This window comes from Ascaphus truei, chromosome 4 (assembly GCF_040206685.1).
Source record: "Ascaphus truei isolate aAscTru1 chromosome 4, aAscTru1.hap1, whole genome shotgun sequence".
NCBI lineage: Eukaryota > Metazoa > Chordata > Amphibia > Anura > Ascaphidae > Ascaphus > Ascaphus truei.
In genome coordinates, this window is record NC_134486.1 from 4,993,217 (window position 1) to 5,013,074 (window position 19,858).

Below are 19,858 nucleotides of genomic sequence, written 5' to 3' on the forward strand. Positions count from 1 at the left end.
GACTCAATGGGCTATAGACATCTTGTATATTACTGAGAATATCAGTGACACAGACAACCTAAAACTGACATGACAAGTACCACAGATACCACTGTCAAGCTATACGTATCAGATAATGATATGCTGGCACCTGTAGCACAGACACTGCTCTCTGGAAAAGTTTGGAGTTGCTGATTCTGAAGTCCACCATATAGTTCTTGTAGACCTTTCCCTTGAGAACATGGGCTCCACTGCTGACCGTGTTCAGGATCCATTTCGTGCTCAGCTCCCTCTGGAACTTCTGAAGGGCAATAGAATATCGTCATGAGTAACCTAACCAGGCAAGTGCAATACAAGTGATATTTACCAAATGCTGATACGGCCGTATCTAACATTCATTACAACACGTGCATAACAGCAGTAAGAGGAAGTGGCATTAAGAGGGTAGGATATACACTGCTCTGCCCCTCCTTACATCTCATCCCATATATCTCGCTATACATCATCCCCAGTAGGAATAAAGCAATAATTCTCCATTAATGTCATCATGGATCAAAAACCTTCAAGTCTTGTTCCAACGTCAGTGTTTGAAAATCCAAAAACAAACTGCAAATATCTACATATCTGCCCATCTAGTTCCCAGTTGGTTAGTTCTTTTGGCCGAGTCTTTCCTACCTGGATGAAGGTCCCTTCATACTCCAGGAAGAGAATGGGCCAGGTGAGGCCAATGATGCTTGGAATGATTTTCTTGATGGAGTTCTAGAAGAAGCAAAGCAGGAGACTTTTACTTTCGTCCTTGATTAATGAAGGGATTAATCAGCGAATGGACATTAACAAGAGGTTTGGATCAGAAAATATGTTGTACAATAAAAAAATGATTAGGATTGATATTGACAGATTGCTTGAGAGACAGGGTTGAAGACAAGGAATGAATCCAGGTGCACCAAATGGTTTGCTTCCCCACTACGGTGTCTTAAACCTTTAGGGTCAAGGTGTTAAACCAGAATGTTGTCTATCACTGAGCCTGTCCCACTCTGGGAAACATGATAAAATGCATGAATTGCAGAGGTCCCGGTTCTGGTGGTGGACATTCCAATGGGTCCTCCCAAGAGTGTCACTCGGCTGCTCCAATGTTCTGAAAGTTTCAGCAATTTGTACATCAAACCCAGAGTCAACGAAGTACAGGTCAGAGCTGACCGGTCGTTACGAACGCTTCAGCTCGGCTGCTATCTCTATACTGAGGCCCACATCCATAGAGCTCAGTTACTAACTTAACAAGATGTTAACGCATCTTTAAGTGCTAACGGGATCTTCAAAGCTCTCTAACGCAGCTCTGGGTGTTTTCAGACGTAATGGGCCATGCGTTAACGATAACGGACATTAGTGCTAATGATATGCAAAAGAGGCGTTCACTCTGACCACGCCTAGTCACTTGTTTTTTGCTCCATGACCACTTTTTGCTTGATTAATAGACCTCCCCCAAGTCATTAGGAGTAATTACAGTGACAGACAGCATGTCTACAGTATGTATGTAACCTGCTGTGGTGCACGGGACCGATGTCGTCCAATGGGGTAGCAATATCTCAGTAGAAAGGTGTGGGGTCCCAGCACCCACGTAACTAGCACAGAGAGTTGTAGTTGGATCAGATAGTTCTGTATTAAGTATATACAGAAGTGTATCAAAGATTTAATAATACAAGGTATAGTCACCTACATCTACGGTAGATGCAAAAAATGTCTAAACAGACCACGTCTCCGGTCTGCACACGGTGTATACAGGGCAAGGATCAGGGCCGCAGCACAATCATTGTTATAGGTGCGCAAACAAAGTAATCCTGAGGAGATTAATTTACTTACACGCTGCTTGTTGCCCTCGTATCAACAACACATATGTTCAGCTCTATTGAGTCAGAGAGCTAGCACAGAGCTGGAATCGGAGACTCTGACCGTGGACATATATGGAAGGAGTCTCTACATCTACCTCATTCTGCCTTCCATCAGGATTACTTTTGTACTTACCTATAACATTGATGTTGTTATTAGCAGTAGGACAGTGCCGCCCTGACCAGGACTTTGGGGTTTGGATGTTCAGTTCCTACATCTGAGTTCAAGTGCAGTTGACTGAATTCACCCATCAAACCAAGTATTTAGGCCAAGAAGTGGATAGAGTAGCGTGTGGTAGGGTCGGTCAAGGCTTAGCTCAGGGTAGCTGCTAAGTAAGACTACACGTATACACACATCACTCACCATACATTTACAGATAAAGTGTACATGGTGCATAAGGGGGAATCACAAGACTACATAAAACTACAAGAAGTGACCACAAGTTGTCACTAGAGCCCCTAATAACTGCACTAAGGTAAGACAGTATGTCACCCATTAAAGCTGCAGTTCAGTCTTTTTTTTAATTTTATTTATTTTTTTACTTCAATAGTTTCATGTGGGCAATCTCTAATTACCTAAAGAACTGTATAGCTGCCAGTCAATTTGTTCTCCATGTATTGATAGGCGAAATTTGGTGACATAATTAGAGCTGGCATATGTTTTTCTTCTGCTTCTGTCACTCAGTGGAAGCTCATGAATATTCATGAGCACTCCTGCACTGACATGTGCTAGAGGGAGGGCAGGGCTCACAAAGGGGTGTGCCAGGGCTTGTGACAGGACATGAAGGGGCAGTGCCTTAGCAAATGGCTGTTAAAATAGAATACAAGAAAATTGGTCTTTCAAAGTTGTTTTTTTAAAAACAGAAAATGCTAAAAGTATTTTTTCTTACTACAGAACTGATTTATTAAAAAAAACACACATGCAGGATATTGACTGAACTGCAGCTTTAAACAGCTGTGATCAGTCCCCTCTTTGAGCTTTTGTAGCTATCTTTTAGCTGCCAGTGGCTTTTGAGCTGCGGATATGTGTAAGCTTACAGGACCTATCCAATCCGGGTTTGATGTGATGATCACGGAACATACAGCAATATTCTAACCTGACAGTATTACCTGACTCCGGCAGTGTGCTGTATTACCTGACTCCGGCAGTGTGCTGTATTACCTGACTCCGGCAGTGTGCTGTATTACCTGACTCCGGCAGTGTGCTGTATTACCTGACTCCGGCAGTGTGCTGTATTACCTGACTCCGGCAGTGTGCTGTAATGCCTGACTCCGGCAGTGTGCTGTAATGCGTGACTCCGGCAGTGTGCTGTATTACCTGACTCCGGCAGTGTGCTGTAATGCCTGACTCCGGCAGTGTGCTGTAATGCCTGACTCCGGCAGTGTGCTGTAATGCCTGACTCCGGCAGTGTGCTGTAATGCCTGACTCCGGCAGTGTGCTGTAATGCTGCTCCCTTTCCCTCCCACTACCCTACAGGGTCTGCAGGACGCCTTAACTTTAACCACATTGGTGGTATTTGTATATAGTTTGGTAATACCTATTTTGCCAAGCAGTAGCCAGCCCAATAGAGGTTTGTTTTCTCGGTGGCTCACTGATCAGCACAGTGGGTAACGTAGCCCATGTGGTTACACTGCGTACGCGGTGCACAGGTCCACACATACCTGTCTCCATCTCGCTGCTGGGATTTCAGTTATCACTGTATGTTTTTTTATCACGTTTCTCGTCGGATTTTAGATTTATTAATTATTAAAAATTTATTATTTTTCTTGTTCAATGTTCTCGTGGGACCTTCCCGTGGGTCCTTCCCGTGGGACCTTCCCGTGGCCACCCCTATTTAGAGGGCCTGCATTTTCAGTTCATGTACTGTTACTGTATATCGGTTACTATCCTGTTACCGTCAGTGCAGTTATTAGGGGCTCTAGTGACCCCTTGTGGTCACTTCTTCTAGTGTTTTGTAACTACTAAGTAACAAAGAAAGGATTACAACATTTTTTTGCAAATGACTCAGTTGACATACATGCACTGATCTTACAGGAATATCAAGACTCCTTGTACATATGGCTTTATGCAGCGATAGAAATGTTCCACCCTGTGCTATGCATTGAGGGTGGAATAAAAAATACTTCCCAAGACATCCAGGAAACCGGAAACTGTCCTGTTGCTGTCGACATTATCCATTTAAATCCTAATTCATCAAATGAACATGGGGTGAGATTACCGGAAGGTACTGCCCGGCTGTTGCATGGGAAATAGCTTGGACATTAGAAGTCTTGTCCTTCACTAGAGTCACCAGCTTTTCTACCTCTGTGAGTTCATCTGAAAGCAGAGAAAGCACAGTACGATGAACACGTTAGACATCAGATTGGCCCACAGGTCATGATATAATGAAGAAGATTATGCTGTACTGAGAAATCTTTTAGTTCGACCACAGCCAAATTTAACGCCCTTTGTATTTCCAATGAAGAAGCTGAAATATTACCAGGAGGTTGGGACCTTGGGCACACGCAGACACGAAACACTCAGAAGGAAAAGTCAGATTGTGGCTCGCCCCAAATAGGGTAATTTAACAGGGATTCCCTTCTGTCAGAGGAGCGGGGCATTCTCTTTGAGATGGATAGCTTTGGAGTGCAGAGTATGAACCTACATCTATTTGATATAAGTCAAAATGTGGTTCCCATCAAATAAATGTGAGGTTTCAATCATAAATTCTTCCTTTGGAATGACATTCCGTGGATTATTTAGGTCAGACTCACGTACAGGAATTGCTTCATTCAAGGCAGTTCTTTAGCAGTCAGCTGTGCTTACTGCAACACATCGCCTCCCAGGCCTATAAGAAGGTACCTCCACCTGCACTCCATGCTTCACAATGACTTTGCTAGATTGAGTGAGGTCGTGTTGCTCCCCTGTTACAGTACCCGCTGTGGACTGAACTCTCTACAAATCCTGGTTACTTCTCCGGTCTGCCTTGCTATTTCTCACCTGCTGTTGCCCTTTCCCCGGTCCGTCCAATTATTCTCCTGCTTTCTCCCTGCCCTGACCCTGGCTCGCCCGAATACCCTTTCTACCTGCTCCTCCAAGAACCAAATCGCCGCCCGTCGCACCGCAGATCTAGACTCTAGTATTTAGCTATCCGTGCCTAGCCGAGGTGATTCTTCACTACTGACTCTCCCAGAGGATTGCTCCAGTGAACCTGATGGACACACTCACCATCCACAGTAAAGATGAACAGAACCGTATCGGTCTCTGAAAGCAAAGGAAGCACGTTCTTCACAAAATCTTCATGGGAGACGGCAAACTCTGGGCCCTATTAATAAGAAAGGTTTGTAATGTAGATCTGAAGATCGATATGTTCACTTGACCTAGTGTTTTGGTTTTGCCTCTAAACATTTTTTGGGTCTTGGTTTTGGATTATGCCAACATGTAAAAGATGTGACTACATGTTCGTGACATGACACAGCTGATTTTACACGACCTGTAGCTTAGTCTTAGTAACAAGAGTTTCCTGAGGCTGCCTTTGTATAACAGCTAAGCTTTCTTCTAGTGATGGACTCTTACAGTGCCCTGCTGATGTACTGGGCACGCCAGGAACACTTATAACATACCGGGCGTCATAATGTAGGCCCTCGCTAATTTCCTAGGGGCAGATCGAGCTGACAGCTCCCACTGAAATGGAAGTGAAACTCCCTCCACTTCCGTTTACGGCATCCGGGTAAGGAAAATGAGGTGTTGGATTGAGAATCAATTAGTCTGTAAGGGTGATACTGCCTAAATATAACACAGACTGGTCATTTGGTAATGCAAGATAGTAGTAAGACAACTAGTGGTATGAACATACATTTTGTAAATTGGTTCTGCAAAGTGGCAGTCACAAACCACTGCATCGTCTCTCTGCTGGAGTCTCGTTATCTCTGTGACTTATCTCTGCTGGAATCTCATTGATCTCTGTGACTTATCTCTGCTGGAATCTCATTGATCTCTGTGACTTATCTCTGCTGGAATCTCATTGATCTCAGTAACTTATCTCTGCTGGAATCTCATTGCTCTCTGTGATTTATCTCTGCTGGAGTCTCATTGATCTCTCTGACTTATCTCTGCTGGAGTCTCATTGATCTCGGTGATTTATCTCTGCTGGAATCTCATTGATCTCTGTGACTTATCTCTGCTGGAATCTCATTGATCTCTGTGACTTATCTCTGCTGGAGTCTCATTGATCTCGGTGATTTATCTCTGCTGGAATCTCATTGATCTCTGTGACTTATCTCTGCTGGAATCTCATTGATCTCAGTGACTTATCTCTGCTGGAATCTCATTGATCTCTGTGACTTATCTCTGCTGGAGTCTCATTGATTTCTGTGACTTATCTCTGCTGGAATCTCATTGATCTCTGTGATTTATCTCTGCTGGAATCTCATTGATCTCTCTGACTTATCTCTGCTGGAGTCTCATTGATCTCTGTGATTTATCTCTTCTGGAATCTCATTGATCTCTGTGACTTATCTCTGCTGGAATCTCATTGATCTCTGTGACTTATCTCTGCTGGAATCTCATTGATCTCAGTGACTTATCTCTGCTGGAATCTCATTGATCTCTGTGACTTATCTCTGCTGGATTCTCATTGATTTCTGTGACTTATCCCTGCTGGAATCTCATTGATCTCCGTGACTTATCTCTGCTGGAATCTCATTGATCTCTGTGACTTATCTCTGCTGGAGTCTCATTGATCTCTGTGACTTATCTCTGCTGGAATCTCATTGATCTCTGTGATTTATCTCTGCTGGAATCTCATTGATCTCTGTGACTTATCTCTGCTGGAATCTCATTGATCTCTGTGATTTATCTCTGCTGGAATCTCATTGATCTCTGTGACTTATCTCTGCTGGAATCGCATTGATCTCTCTGATTTGTCTCAGGAGCCACTAGTCATATTTTCGGCATGTGCCCATAACATTTACCAGGGATGTGAGATCTCCTTCTTTGTTCTCCATGGTGGAGTATCCTCCATTTATAAATCCACGGACATCTCTCCAATCTGTATCAACAAAAAGGATACAGTCTTAATAACGTCACTCCCTGATTAGAATGAATTATCCTCATGTTCTCTTCATTATGAACATCATTAAGAAAAAAAATAATAAGAAAGAAAAAGAAAGAAAGAGAGAAAGAAAGTGAGAAAGAAAGAAAGAGGAGTTCTCTCGGTGCACGGAAGATTTCATTTTAAAACTTTACAATCTTCAAAATTAACCAGTAAACAAGTTTCCGCATGAAACCCAGAGCGCAGTGACACGACTATTTCTTGTTTCTGAATGTAAGGGGGTCACCCCCGGTTCCCCTGATCTTCCTTTGCCCCCTGCCTTACCCTGTGGCAGTGGGGGAAGGGGACGGCGACTTCTCCCGGTTAGCGCTGCCATCTGGGCCGGCGCCGTCGGGGTCCTGATACTTGCGCATGCACGAAGGGTTGCGCATGCGCAGATAGCCGCGGCGGCCATGTTGTGGTTGGTTGGTAGGGACCCTGCCCTTATCCGAGTCTGAGTCTTGTCAGTGACACAGCTGCAGTGCTGTGTGCTCTGACAAGAAGAGACAGTGTGGCTTGCAGTGCAGCACAGCAGTTAGTTTGGCAGTTTCAGGAAAGGCCCCTTTCAGTGCAAGGGGGGGTTTGCTTTCTATAGTACCCAGTTCTATGTGACATCACCGGTGCCAGTTGCACGCAGTGATCGCGGCCTGCGTCTGGGCTCAGACAGGCTCCACTACAAGAGACATTCTGTGGGTGCGACGCTCCACGAGGGAGACACCTTACGCGGAGGCGGATTCCTGTTCCTGCGTCAGACCCTTTTTGAAGAGCTTTACACCCGGGCACGGATGTGTGCCCGGGCAGGTATCTATAAGTGCACCAACTTTACCAACAGTCACTCATTTGGGGTATTGTGGGACATTTGGGACTATTGATATAACGTGTGGGGTACAAAGCCCTGCGTGGTGACCGGGTAGTTGTGCCTATTAGTGTTATAGAGGGACACTGTTAATGTCATATTGTTGAAGTATGTTGTGTTGTGTTATTTGCCATATAGTAAACCCTTTTAGCCATAACCTTTGTTGTGGGCTGGTTACTTTATGGATGTCCCTATGTGAGGGCCACCCTACACTCCTAGAATCTCACATAGGTGGAGGCGCTGACAAGAAACGTTCCAGAGGATTCACCCCAGGCTCTCACTAGCGGAGGCTCAGGCCTCCTGTGAGCCTAACAGGTATAGCGCACCACACCTGGTGACATTAGGTTCAACGCACACACACACTATATGCGATTGGGTGGGGGAATACTCGTTACATGAATAACATGTTATTTGGCTCAATGTAGCTCCCTGGTGTTCTCTAGTTATAACTCCACAGGTTCTATTCAATCTGCATGTCTTTAATTTGAAGTAGTCTGGATGTAAAGGGGATAGGTCACTGACTCCTCTTCTGCAAAGCCTTTAATAACCTTTGTTGTATGTCCCTTCTAAGTCAGTTATTTTTTCCCCCATTCTCTGCCCGTCCATCGGTATTCCCGTGGCTTTTTCCTCCTTCTCGTATGTCACGGGAGACCAGGACTCTTAACATCATTTATATTTAAGGGATCAGTCAATAGGCAAAACAAGGCAGTGAAATAAAATTAGCTTTATTTGGAGAAGACCTCGGAAATACACAGAAATATACACACTTACTGGGGTCTGGGGAATGAGATCTACCTTTCCTAGGTGCAGGGTGCCCGCTTGCATGGGCTTACCTCAAACAGAACCTTGTCCCGTACGCCCTGGTCAGAAATCCAGCAGAAAATCCTGACCGGGACTTAGTCCTGAATCCCCTGGAACCGATTCCGGCAGAAAATCCTGACCAGGACCGCTAGTTCGATTTTGAGAACTTGGCCGCAAAAGACGGGACTTAGTCTCTGCGAGGCAGACTTTTCAGGCTTCAAAACGAAGCCGGTCGTTCTGTTATTTCAAACAGAGCAACTTTGGAAAGTCTGCCGTAGCTTCATCGACTCCCGATTGGTTGTCCTCTGTCTCCTGATCAGCACCTCACATGCACTCCCCTGGGATATCCCCAGAACGGAGGGGGGAAGGAGCAGCCAATCAGAGAAGTGGAATCCCTCCCCTCCAATAGAAAGAGCGGCTCGACCCTCGGCTGACAAGAGGGTCAGCCGAGGGTCAAAAGCCAGGTGAGCGGGAAATATGATTTTAACCAAGAGGATCAGACTCTATGGCTGCATCCTCTCTGGCTAACTCATTGCCTTCTGCCGGCCTGGCTCCACCAGGTCTGGCACTGACAAAAGGGTGTCCCTTTGTAATCCGGACCTGGCCATTTGCCTTTTTTCACTCACCAAGTGCTTTCACACCTCGGGACTTCCTCTCCCCTTTGAACTACGGACCCTATGTAGACTTGCTGGCGCCATAACTTGTCGCCCAGGCAATCTACATTGAACCTTATAATAAATGTATAAAACATTGAAACATATTTTAATACATGGGGGACCTTGGGGAGACTCATGACTGTGCTGAATATAGGAGTGGGATATCGGGGCTCAAAAAGCAGGAGTCTGGGGGACACAGGGCAGCCCCGGTGTAACTCTACTCGTGTACCGGCAAATCATGCCAGCAAGTCGGGTAGAATTAAGGTTCCCGAACTCCTGCAAACAAAAGAATTGCATTCTTACCCCAATATCCCACCTGAAACTCACACACAGAAAGTTTCATGAGTCTGGGGTACAGGGAACAGGAAATAGGATAAAACAGGGTCATGTTATTTCCCAGCATGTATTATCCCTGGTCCGGGGCTTATGGAGGTACCAGGGACCCCACGGGTTCAGGGGTAACCAGCGGGCTTACCCTTTATTAGATAGCCTGGCTACCCCCTCCTGTCACTTCGTAACAGACACGAAAGCAGTGGCACATACACACACACACACACACGCAGTGGACCACACACACACAGAAGCAGCAGCACACACAAATACACAAACAGACAGAAGCAGTGATACACACGCACAGAAGCAGCGACACACACACACAGAAGCAGCAGCACACACACACACACACACACACACACACACACACACACACACACACACAGAAGCAGCAGCACACACAAATACACAAACAGACAGAAGCAGTGATACACACGCACAGAAGCAGTGGCACACACACACAGAAGCAGCAGCACACACACACACACACACAGAAGCAGCGGCACACACACAGAAGCAGTGGCACACAAACACACACACACACACACACAGAGAAGCAGCGGCAAACACACACACACACATATACAAACACAGACAGAAGCAGCGGCACACACACACACACAGAAGCAGTGGCACACACACCACACAGAAGCAGCGGCACACACCACACAGAAGCAGGGGCACACACACCACACAGAAGCAGCGGCACGCACAAAGAAGTAGCAGCACACACACACAGAATCAGCGGCACACACACAGAAGTAGAGCAGACATACACACACAGAAGCAGCGGCTCACACATACACACACACAGAAGCAGCGGCACACACACACACACAGAAGCACGGCACGCAGACACAGAAGTAGTGGCACACACACAGAAGCAGCGGCACACGCACACCCACACACACAGACACACAGACAGAAGCAGCGATACACACACATTTGAGAGCGTAGCTGGGACAAATAGAGAAGTAGAAGGCAGGATTGTTAAGAGCGCTGGAAAGAACCCTGAAGAGAGAGAGTCCAGCTTTAGAGGAGGATAATAAAAGGCTCTTGCCTGCCTGAAAGGTGGGGACACATTCCACGGCGTCCATGATTCCCATCAACCCCAGAGTGCCCCAGCCGAGGATGTACAAATGCCCCTTCTTCTGTAGGCTAGGAGAAGCACAGACGGTATCAGTGTGGCATTGAGGGCATTAAGGGCAAGTTCTCCAGGCCATTTACCAGATATACAACAACGATTTGTAGTGGTATATGCGCTTAAGCGCTGGATCAGCGTGTACATGCACTCAGTATATCACGCGTAAACAGAGGCACAGGGCATGAGGCTAGTGGGATATAATTGCAGAATTAGTGAGTGTAACATCTCAAGGAATATATAAGGTCCATGAAGAGACACAGTTACCCTTGAGGTATGAGCTAATGGGCATAAACCCACCCCTCAAGACCTCGTTGGGATAGTCCCTGGACCACTATTGTAATATGAGATACACCCCATACTGCATATATAGATATACTCACGTTTGTCATGTACCTCTGTCCTGTGCCTCCAATTTGGGCACGCTGCCAGTAATTGGATTGAAAGAGACAAAAATGGGAGGATGGCGCACAGCCCAGAGAGTGGGTCAAAAACAAGAATAAAAACCCTCCTACGCGTTTCATGCGTGATTGCACTTTTATCAAGGATTCCACAGAGTGAAAACAAATAATCCTTATGTAAACTTTCCACCATCCAGCTCTTTCTTTTCCCACATCCTTCATAAAATAATACAAAGTTAATCATTTTATTAACTGTAATTCAGCATTTGTAATATATCTACTTACATGTGGATGTGGAAAAAGACATGTTGGCAGGACCACCCGAACTTTAAAAACCAGGATACAGGAACACATCAGATTGCTCAAGAAAGGGGACCTGTTGCATCCTGTTTCTATAAAATAAATGGGCTATGCTGCACTCCACAATGAATAAGTAAATACATACAGTTTTACCGGTGCTGCTGGTTCAAGGAGGTACCTGCCCGGTATGTTCCAGGACAATGCTCAGGAAAAGAAGGATCCAACGCTCCACGGTTTTCAAAATATAGCTAATTTATTGTGCCACACAACGATTCGACCAAGAGGCCTTTTTCAAATGCCTAGTCACTTGAAAAAGGCCTATTGGTCGAAACGTTGTGTGGCACAATAAATTAGCTTTATTTAGAAAACCGTAGAGCGTTGGATCCTTCTTTTCCTGAGCATCCTGTTTCTAAGCGTATATCCGAATGTAGAGGGGGAGGTATCAGGGTTTTCACCTTTCTGGGTATTTCTAAAATTATATTGAAAGAACGAGGAGGAGATATCACTACATTTCTGGACCGCAAAGAGGCGCAATGGATATTAATGCTGAGGACAAGGCCCCAGAAGGTCTTAATATAGAATGGAACCTGGGCAACTTTCTAAGATAATTCAATGTCCCTCAGGGGGAATGTAAGTGTTTTTTGCGCTCTAGGAATTGAATATACTGACGAAGGTATAATAGTAACTTATTCATTAATATTAACTTGGATTGGCTATTGACCCTCTTGGGGCAATGTTCATTCATCAGACGTCAGTCCATGGTTATTTTTCTGGTACCTGTATATTTAACGTTAAACTTGGAAAAATATTATTCCCACAGAAGAAGAAATGATGTCGGACTGTGTTGTTGACCCTTTGCATGTACGGATGGTAAATCAGTTTGTTTCTATATGGATTATTTGGACTGTGTATATGTAGATTGACAAAATTGAGAAGTAAGATATCTCTGTATATTTGTTGATTCATATATTTGTAAATATGTCTTGTATTAAGACCTATTCCATTGACAATAGTTTTGTAGTTTGTCCTGGCGATCTCTTTGAGTCAGACTATTTCTAAGGTCTGGAATACAACTCTAGGGACCTTAATACAGAGGATATTGGAGGAATATTGATCATTGATATTAAAATTAATATGGATTTGAATGGTTAATTAATTCATGTAGATTTATACAATTAAATTGTAGATATGACATAATATATACAGATGCAGAATTAGAACTCTTGGAAGTTCTGGGGCAGTCTCACAGTAACTGCCTCAACTTGCTGCAACATTTCTGTGAGATTCTTAATGGCCCATCGGATTAACACAGCGGGGCTCCTTGCAGTCCCATTCAGTTTGATTCAGTTTGAATGGGACTGCAGGGACCCCCCGCTGTGTTAATCTGATGGGCAATTCAGGATCTCACAGAAATGTTGAGGCATTTTCTGTGAGACTGCCCCATAATCTCCCAGATTTTCCCAGGTACAAGTGTTCTAATACTCGTGGCTGCATCTGTAGTGTTAACAATATCCTACTCATTAATTGGTGGAGATATATATCATCTTTGAATTTCTATCTTTATTTGTGTTCCATTTATTATTATTATTATTATTATTATTATTATTATTATTAGTAGTAGTAGCAGTAGAATTATTGCAGAAGTTCCAACTTCTCTTTGTTTCTCTGGCTTTTTTCTTCTTCTACTTATTCGGGAATCAGGCATGATTCCCGGGTACATTTTATGGGGAACCGACAACTCAGGACCCCAACCTCCTAGGCAGATTCTGTCAAAAATTCATCTGCAACCACCCCCTTGAAACTCATCCCCTAGCAATCCCTGCTGCTCGCTGGCATGCCCGGAAACTCATCCCCTAGCAATCCCTGCTGCTCGCTGGCACGCCCGGAAACTCATCCCCTAGCAATCCCTGCTGCTCGCTGGCACGCCCGGAAACTCATCCCCTAGCAATCCCTGCTGCTCGCTGGCACGCCTGGAAACTCATCCCCTAGCAATCCCTGCTGCTCGCTGGCACGCCCGGAAACTCATACCCTAGCAATCCCTGCTGCTCGCTGGCATGCCCGGAAACTCATCCCCTAGCAATCCTGCTGCTCGCTGGCACGCCCGGAAACTCATCCCCTAGCAATCCCTGCTGCTCGCTGGCACGCCCGGAAACTCATCCCCTAGCAATCCCTGCTGCTCGCTGGCACGCCCGGAAACTCATACCCTAGCAATCCCTGCTGCTCGCTGGCACGCCCGGAAACTCATCCCCTAGCAATCCCTGCTGCTCGCTGGCATGCCCGGAAACTCATCCCCTAGCAATCCCTGCTGCTCGCTGGCACGCCCGGAAACTCATACCCTAGCAATCCCTGCTGCTCGCTGGCATGCCCGGAAACTCATCCCCTAGCAATCCCTGCTGCTCGCTGGCACGCCCGGAAACTCATCCCCTAGCAATCCCTGCTGCTCGCTGGCACACCTGGAAACTCATCCCCTAGCAATCCCTGCTGCTCGCTGGCACGCCCGGAAACTCATCCCCTAGCAATCCCTGCTGCTCGCTGGCACACCTGGAAACTCATCCCCTAGCAATCCCTGCTGCTCGCTGGCACGCCCGGAAACTCATACCCTAGCAATCCCTGCTGCTCGCTGGCAAGCCCGGAAACTCATCCCCTAGCAATCCCTGCTGCTCGCTGGCACGCCCGGAAACTCATCCCCTAGCAATCCCTGCTGCTCGCTGGCATGCCCGGAAACTCATCCCCTAGCAATCCCTGCTGCTCGCTGGCACGCCCGGAAACTCATCCCCTAGCAATCCCTGCTGCTCGCTGGCACGCCCGGAAACTCATCCCCTAGCAATCCCTGCTGCTCGCTGGCACGCCCGGAAACTCATCCCCTAGCAATCCCTGCTGCTCGCTGGCACACCCGGAAACTCATCCCCTAGCAATCCCTGCTGCTCGCTGGCATGCCCGGAAACTCATCCCCTAGCAATCCCTGCTGCTCGCTGGCACGCCCGGAAACTCATCCCCTAGCAATCCCTGCTGCTCGCTGGCACGCCCGGAAACTCATACCCTAGCAATCCCTGCTGCTCGCTGGCACGCCCGGAAACTCATCCCCTAGCAATCCCTGCTGCTCGCTGGCACGCCCGGAAACTCATACCCTAGCAATCCCTGCTGCTCGCTGGCATGCCCGGAAACTCATCCCCTAGCAATCCCTGCTGTTCGCTGGCATGCCCGGAAACTCATCCCCTAGCAATCCCTGCTGCTCGCTGGCACACCCGGAAACTCATACCCAGCAATCCCTGCTGCTCGCTGGCACGCCCGGAAACTCATACCCAGCAATCCCTGCTGCTCGCTGGCATGCCCGGAAAGGGAAAAACACATAAAATACTTTATTTGCGCAAAGTACATTTGAAACATACAAGGTTACTGGGTTCAACAGCTAACTCTCTTGAACCTTATACTCGGTTCAGGGGTAACCAAAAACGGGCTTATCCTTTATTTGAGAGCCTGGTTACCCCCTACCGTCACAGTGTATTAAGAGTTAAACTTGGAAAAATAGTTCTGATCAAAAATAGTTCTAATATATTCTGATGAAACATAGGTAATTACTTGTTATGTGTTATGACTTTACTTTATATTACAACTTGAGTCCTTCAGATGGCTGTCCCTGAGGAGGTGGGGATTTTTTACATTACCAGTTATTAATATGTGCTCTGCTTTTTTGTTTCTGTGCATTTTTTAATAAAGTTTTCATTGGTGATTGAATGTTTTTTCAATGCTGGTAGTAAAAAATCCAGACATAGAACTCTGTTTTGTATTGGGCCGTTTCCGTAGAAACGTGTGATGTAATTTAGGGGCGGGTCCCCCTCGCGCACGCGCGCTTTAGTCCAGGGCTCAACTGAGGGCAGGTCGGTCGTTCCTGAGACAGCCCTCGGTTGTTGTGGGCTATACGCATGCGCAGATCGGCATGACGTGATCACGCATGCGAGGGTCATCAGGACGCCATGAGGTCATCGCGTTTTGGCGCTAAACGGGCTATTTTGAATGTTTACATAAGGATTGTTTGCTTTCACTCTGTGGACTCCTTGATAAAGTGCAATCGCGCACGAAATGCGTCGGAGGGTTGCTACACCTCCGTTTTGTAATATGGATACAATAAATTGTATGTAAAATGTGGAGATAATTTTATATCTGGATTAATACTCTGCTTTCTTCAAACAGGTATGACTGGGGTGATTTCCATCTAACAACTGAAGGAACTTTAATCAAATTAACATCTAACTGGTATGAGCTGAATAGGCAGACCACTCCCTTAATTGTTAGAATAGTGAATGTGTTCAAGTATATAAGGCAGGCTCTTTTGGCTGTGAGCCATATGGCTGTGTAACATTGAAAGTGTGGAGATAATTTTGGAGATTAATTTGGAGGTGAAGATTGGAGGAAGACCTTGACTCTGCACAACAACAACTCTGCAGCTGTGAGAACTTGATTTTCTAAATGCTCTGATTCTTTGTACTGTTCCTATCCTCAAATACCTGGCCTGTCTCTCCTCCTGCATCTCACTATGCCCTCCCTATTGCTTTTTCTGTTTACTGTTTCCTCACTCCTTTGTGAACGTCTCTGTTCTCTCCAACTTCCCCACTCCCCACTGCACCATTATTTATACACATCTCTCCCAACAAATTATTTACCCCTTAATAAAAAACACCCCCACAAATCCTCTATTCACACCCTCTATCTACTCCTTCCTGCTGCTGGGGATCTCCCCTAGGCCTGAACACAGACATACACACCTGAACTCATCCATGCATCCCTGCCATCTCTTCCCCTGTAAATGGTGTTAACTTTTTGATCTAATACTAACCTTAAAACTCACCCCACAAGTTAAACATCCCAACAGCCTGCACTCATGGTTACTATCCCACACCCGGCCACTCCTACGACCTAGTGCGGCCAAGCACTGCCATACACAGCACTTATTCCCTCACCTGCTGGCTCTCTAAGTCTCCCATCAAACATCTTAGATTGTAAGCTCTTCGGGCAGGGATTTCCTTTCCTATTGTCTGATTTTGCTGCACTTAGTGTATTATTATAATTCCCTGTACTGTATTCTTGGTGAAGCGCTGAGTACACTTTTGGCGCTATATAAATAAAGACATACAATACAATAAAGTAATTGTTTATTCTTGTTTTTGACCCACTCTCTGGGCTGTGCGCCATACTCCCATTTTTGGCCATTTACCAGATATACAGCAAAGAAAAGCTTTGTAATGAATTACAGACCCCCCCCCCCCCCAGACCCGATATATACCGGGCACCAGGAATGGCCAACTCCAGCCCTCACGGGCCACCAACAGGTCAGGTTTTAAAGCTATTCCTGCTTCAGCACAGGTGGTGCAGTTATTATGAATGGGCCACTGATTGAGCCACCTGTGCTGAAGCAGGTATATGCTTTAAACCTGACCTGTTGGTGGCCTTTGATGACTGGAGTTGGGCACTCCAGTTGTAGGTAGCTTGTTGTAGATAGTCTGGCTTCACCGTTATAGGAACAGATGTATCATTCCCAAGCAATGTCCCTATCACGGTGCTGCCCTCTGGTGGACACTTCTGATAAATGCACGGTTAAAGTTCTTAGTAACCCCCCTATGCCTCGGGCTGCGTACGCACCTGGTTGCCGCTTGTTTCACCAGCGCCCCTATTTTCTTGCTCTGTGAATACGTCACCTTGTGAGCTCTCTCATAGGTCCGGAGAATTTCCAAGAGACACCTACAGAATACGTGCGCACAATGACGTTAACGCATATATCAGCCCAGTAATGTGAGCGCTTCGCACACGCCGCAGCGGGTCAGAGCCCTCCATATCAACGCACAACATGGAGCGCGGGGCGCGGTGCGGAGCTCAGAGCACGGTGCGCGGGGCACAGGAAAAGGTGTACTCGAGCTCACAAAAAAGTGAGCAGCTCAGATGAAGGTTCTATAACTCCTGCAGTGTATTACATGCACAGAACATTTTATGAATAAAACATGTATTTCTGGATATATTCTATATATACTGATTGTGACGGAAGGGGTTAACCAGGCTATCTAATAAAGGTTAAGCCCTCTGGTTACCCCTGATCCCGTGGGGTCCCTGGTACCTCCATAAGCCGGGGACCAGGGGTAATACATGTGGAAAGTAAAGTGACCCTGCTTTTTTCTGTTTTCATGTTCCCTTAGCCCTAGAACTGTGAGATTTCTTGTGTGTCAGTTTTAGGGGGGATATTTGGGTGGAAATACAATTATTTTGGTTGCAGGAGTTGGGGGTCCAAAGTTGCCGGTAGTCATTTAATTCTCCCTGGCGAGCAGGCATGATTTGCCAGTATGGGGGGTGAATAAAACCGGGGTTACCCAGTGTCCCCCAGATGCCTGAATTTCGAACCCAAATATCCCCAATTCATTTCCCGTGTAAGTATAAGGTTCCCCAAAGTATATTCTTTATTAAAGTGTACTTTATAATGTGTTTTACAGTTACTATAAGTGTCACTGTAGACCAGGACTTTTAACACCATTTATATTTAAGGGATCAGTCACAGGGCAAAACACAGTAATGAAATAAAATGAGGTTTATTTTGGATAAATCCTCGGAAACACACAGAAATACAAAAATATACACATATAGAGGGGTCTGGGGGATGAAATTTAACTTTCCTAGGTTCAAGGACCCACTTCAAACGGGTTTCCCCTGTCCGCTTCTCTGCTCCAGGATCTCAAAGTGCTGCACACAGCATTCCCTCTGAAATGGATCTACACACTCCTTCCCAGAGGTGGACTTCTGATGGACTTCTGAGGGAATCTCCACACTCCCTCCCAGAGTGTCTCTCCCTCTGAGGGTAACTAATGCTCTGTCCAGCAGCAACCCTTATATACCCCTTGGTGGCTATTGAGCAAAGGAGCCAGCCAAGAGAAACAGTGCCTGGGGGCTCAGACCTGATAAATTATTCATTTACCTAATCCCCTACCTTTGTTCTGATCTATTTCTATGGAGAGCTTCAACCGAGTGAATTACTAGTCTTTCTCCATAGAAATGACAGTAACAGGGAAATATCTCATTTACTTTCTGGAATGTTAATTCCATCACCACACAATACCAACTACTGTACCTAAGCTGGGGGGAATTGCTAACACAGGCATAAATACAGACATAAGGTAATTATGTAAAATACAGGATTTAGCATTACACACAGCTAGCCCAAATCACATCACAGAACAATGTTGATTGGGTAAAGGATTGTCACAGGGAAGACAGAATACAGGCTTTGAAATGCATTCTTACAGACGCGGTGCATTATACATTCCCTGTTCTCCCTCTGATATTAAATTACATTTGGCTAAAATAAGCCTTACATAGCTGGCTAAGTTACATGGATTTAATGATAAATAGCTGGGATTTCTACCCACTATGTCAGCCAGCTACCCCTTGTGACGGTGAAGGGGTTAACCAGGTCAATAATAAAGGTATTATGCCCGGCTGGTTACCCCTAAACCCTGTTGGGAGGAAGGGGTTAATTGTATGGTCACCGCAATGCCATGTTTTCGCTGAATATCAACTGTAATGTCCCCTGAGTCATACCGTGAAAGTGGAGTGTCAGTTCTGCAGCTCAGAACCTAGCTTCAGTCCTGTTAATATATACTGTGTGTGTAAAATGTGCCCGCTAAGCAAGGGGGGCTCCTAGCACTGTACAAAGAGTTAATTGAATAAGTGTGTCTGTGGTGAGCGGCTACATTGAAGCCCTGAATCACTTCCTAAACCGCAGACTGTTCAGAGAAAGCCTTAACCACAAACTCAAGTGGATAAGTGGCTTGCGATCTAGTTGAAGTGGCGGAGTGCAACAATGTATCCTGCGATCTCGTTAACCAATTAAGGTCAATTGGTGAAGTGCTTCTGCAGTTACTGATCCCGGCAAGCAGTGATACATTGTATGCCGGCTTCTGACCGCAGAACAATTATAAGTCAAACCGGAAACCACATCACAGAGCCTATTCAATTAAGTAGCTAACTTGTGTTAGGAGGGAGCTAGCACTCTAATTTTTGAACTACAGCTAGTTAGGAATTTATCATACACATACATGTTGTAATACCACCCACTCATATATAAACCATATATGAAAATAAACTGTGTGTTAGGGATTTTAAAATATGAAGACAGGAACTTTTTTCCTGTCAGCCCGGCAGTTAAGCCATTAACATGCACATATGTTAGGGATGAATGAGCTGAGGGATATTCAACTCCGTGCCTCAAAGGACACCTTGCTAAACTGGTGCCCCAGTGTCTAGAGAAGTCCGGAGTTGAAAGCCTCAGAGACCTTAAGGTGTTAGGGCGGACGGAATATAGCAAAGTACTCGATACCAGTGTGAAGTATGAGCTATCAACAAATGGTAGCTGACCCCCAGACTTATAGTCACAAGGTAAGTGGTTGGGTCCTGTAT

General features: G+C 45.8%; 2 protein-coding genes across 2 annotated transcripts in view; one reads left to right on the plus strand and one right to left on the minus strand.

Annotated features, from left to right (window-relative positions):
• Window positions 1-19,858, plus strand: part of ZNF512 (zinc finger protein 512) — a 478,050-nt gene that overhangs the window by 190,123 nt on the left and 268,069 nt on the right. The gene's annotated exons all lie outside the window — the stretch shown is intronic.
• The window catches only part of GCKR (glucokinase regulator), a 51,764-nt gene that overhangs the window by 4,092 nt on the left and 27,814 nt on the right, over window positions 1-19,858 (minus strand). The window contains exons 12-18 of the mRNA XM_075595227.1: window positions 17,060-17,158; window positions 10,641-10,738; window positions 6,816-6,892; window positions 5,071-5,167; window positions 4,082-4,179; window positions 655-738; window positions 131-280 (exon numbers count right to left, since the gene is read on the minus strand). Of these exons, the coding sequence (XP_075451342.1) occupies window positions 131-280; window positions 655-738; window positions 4,082-4,179; window positions 5,071-5,167; window positions 6,816-6,892; window positions 10,641-10,738; window positions 17,060-17,158 (703 nt within the window). The remainder of the gene's footprint in view (window positions 1-130; window positions 281-654; window positions 739-4,081; window positions 4,180-5,070; window positions 5,168-6,815; window positions 6,893-10,640; window positions 10,739-17,059; window positions 17,159-19,858) is intronic.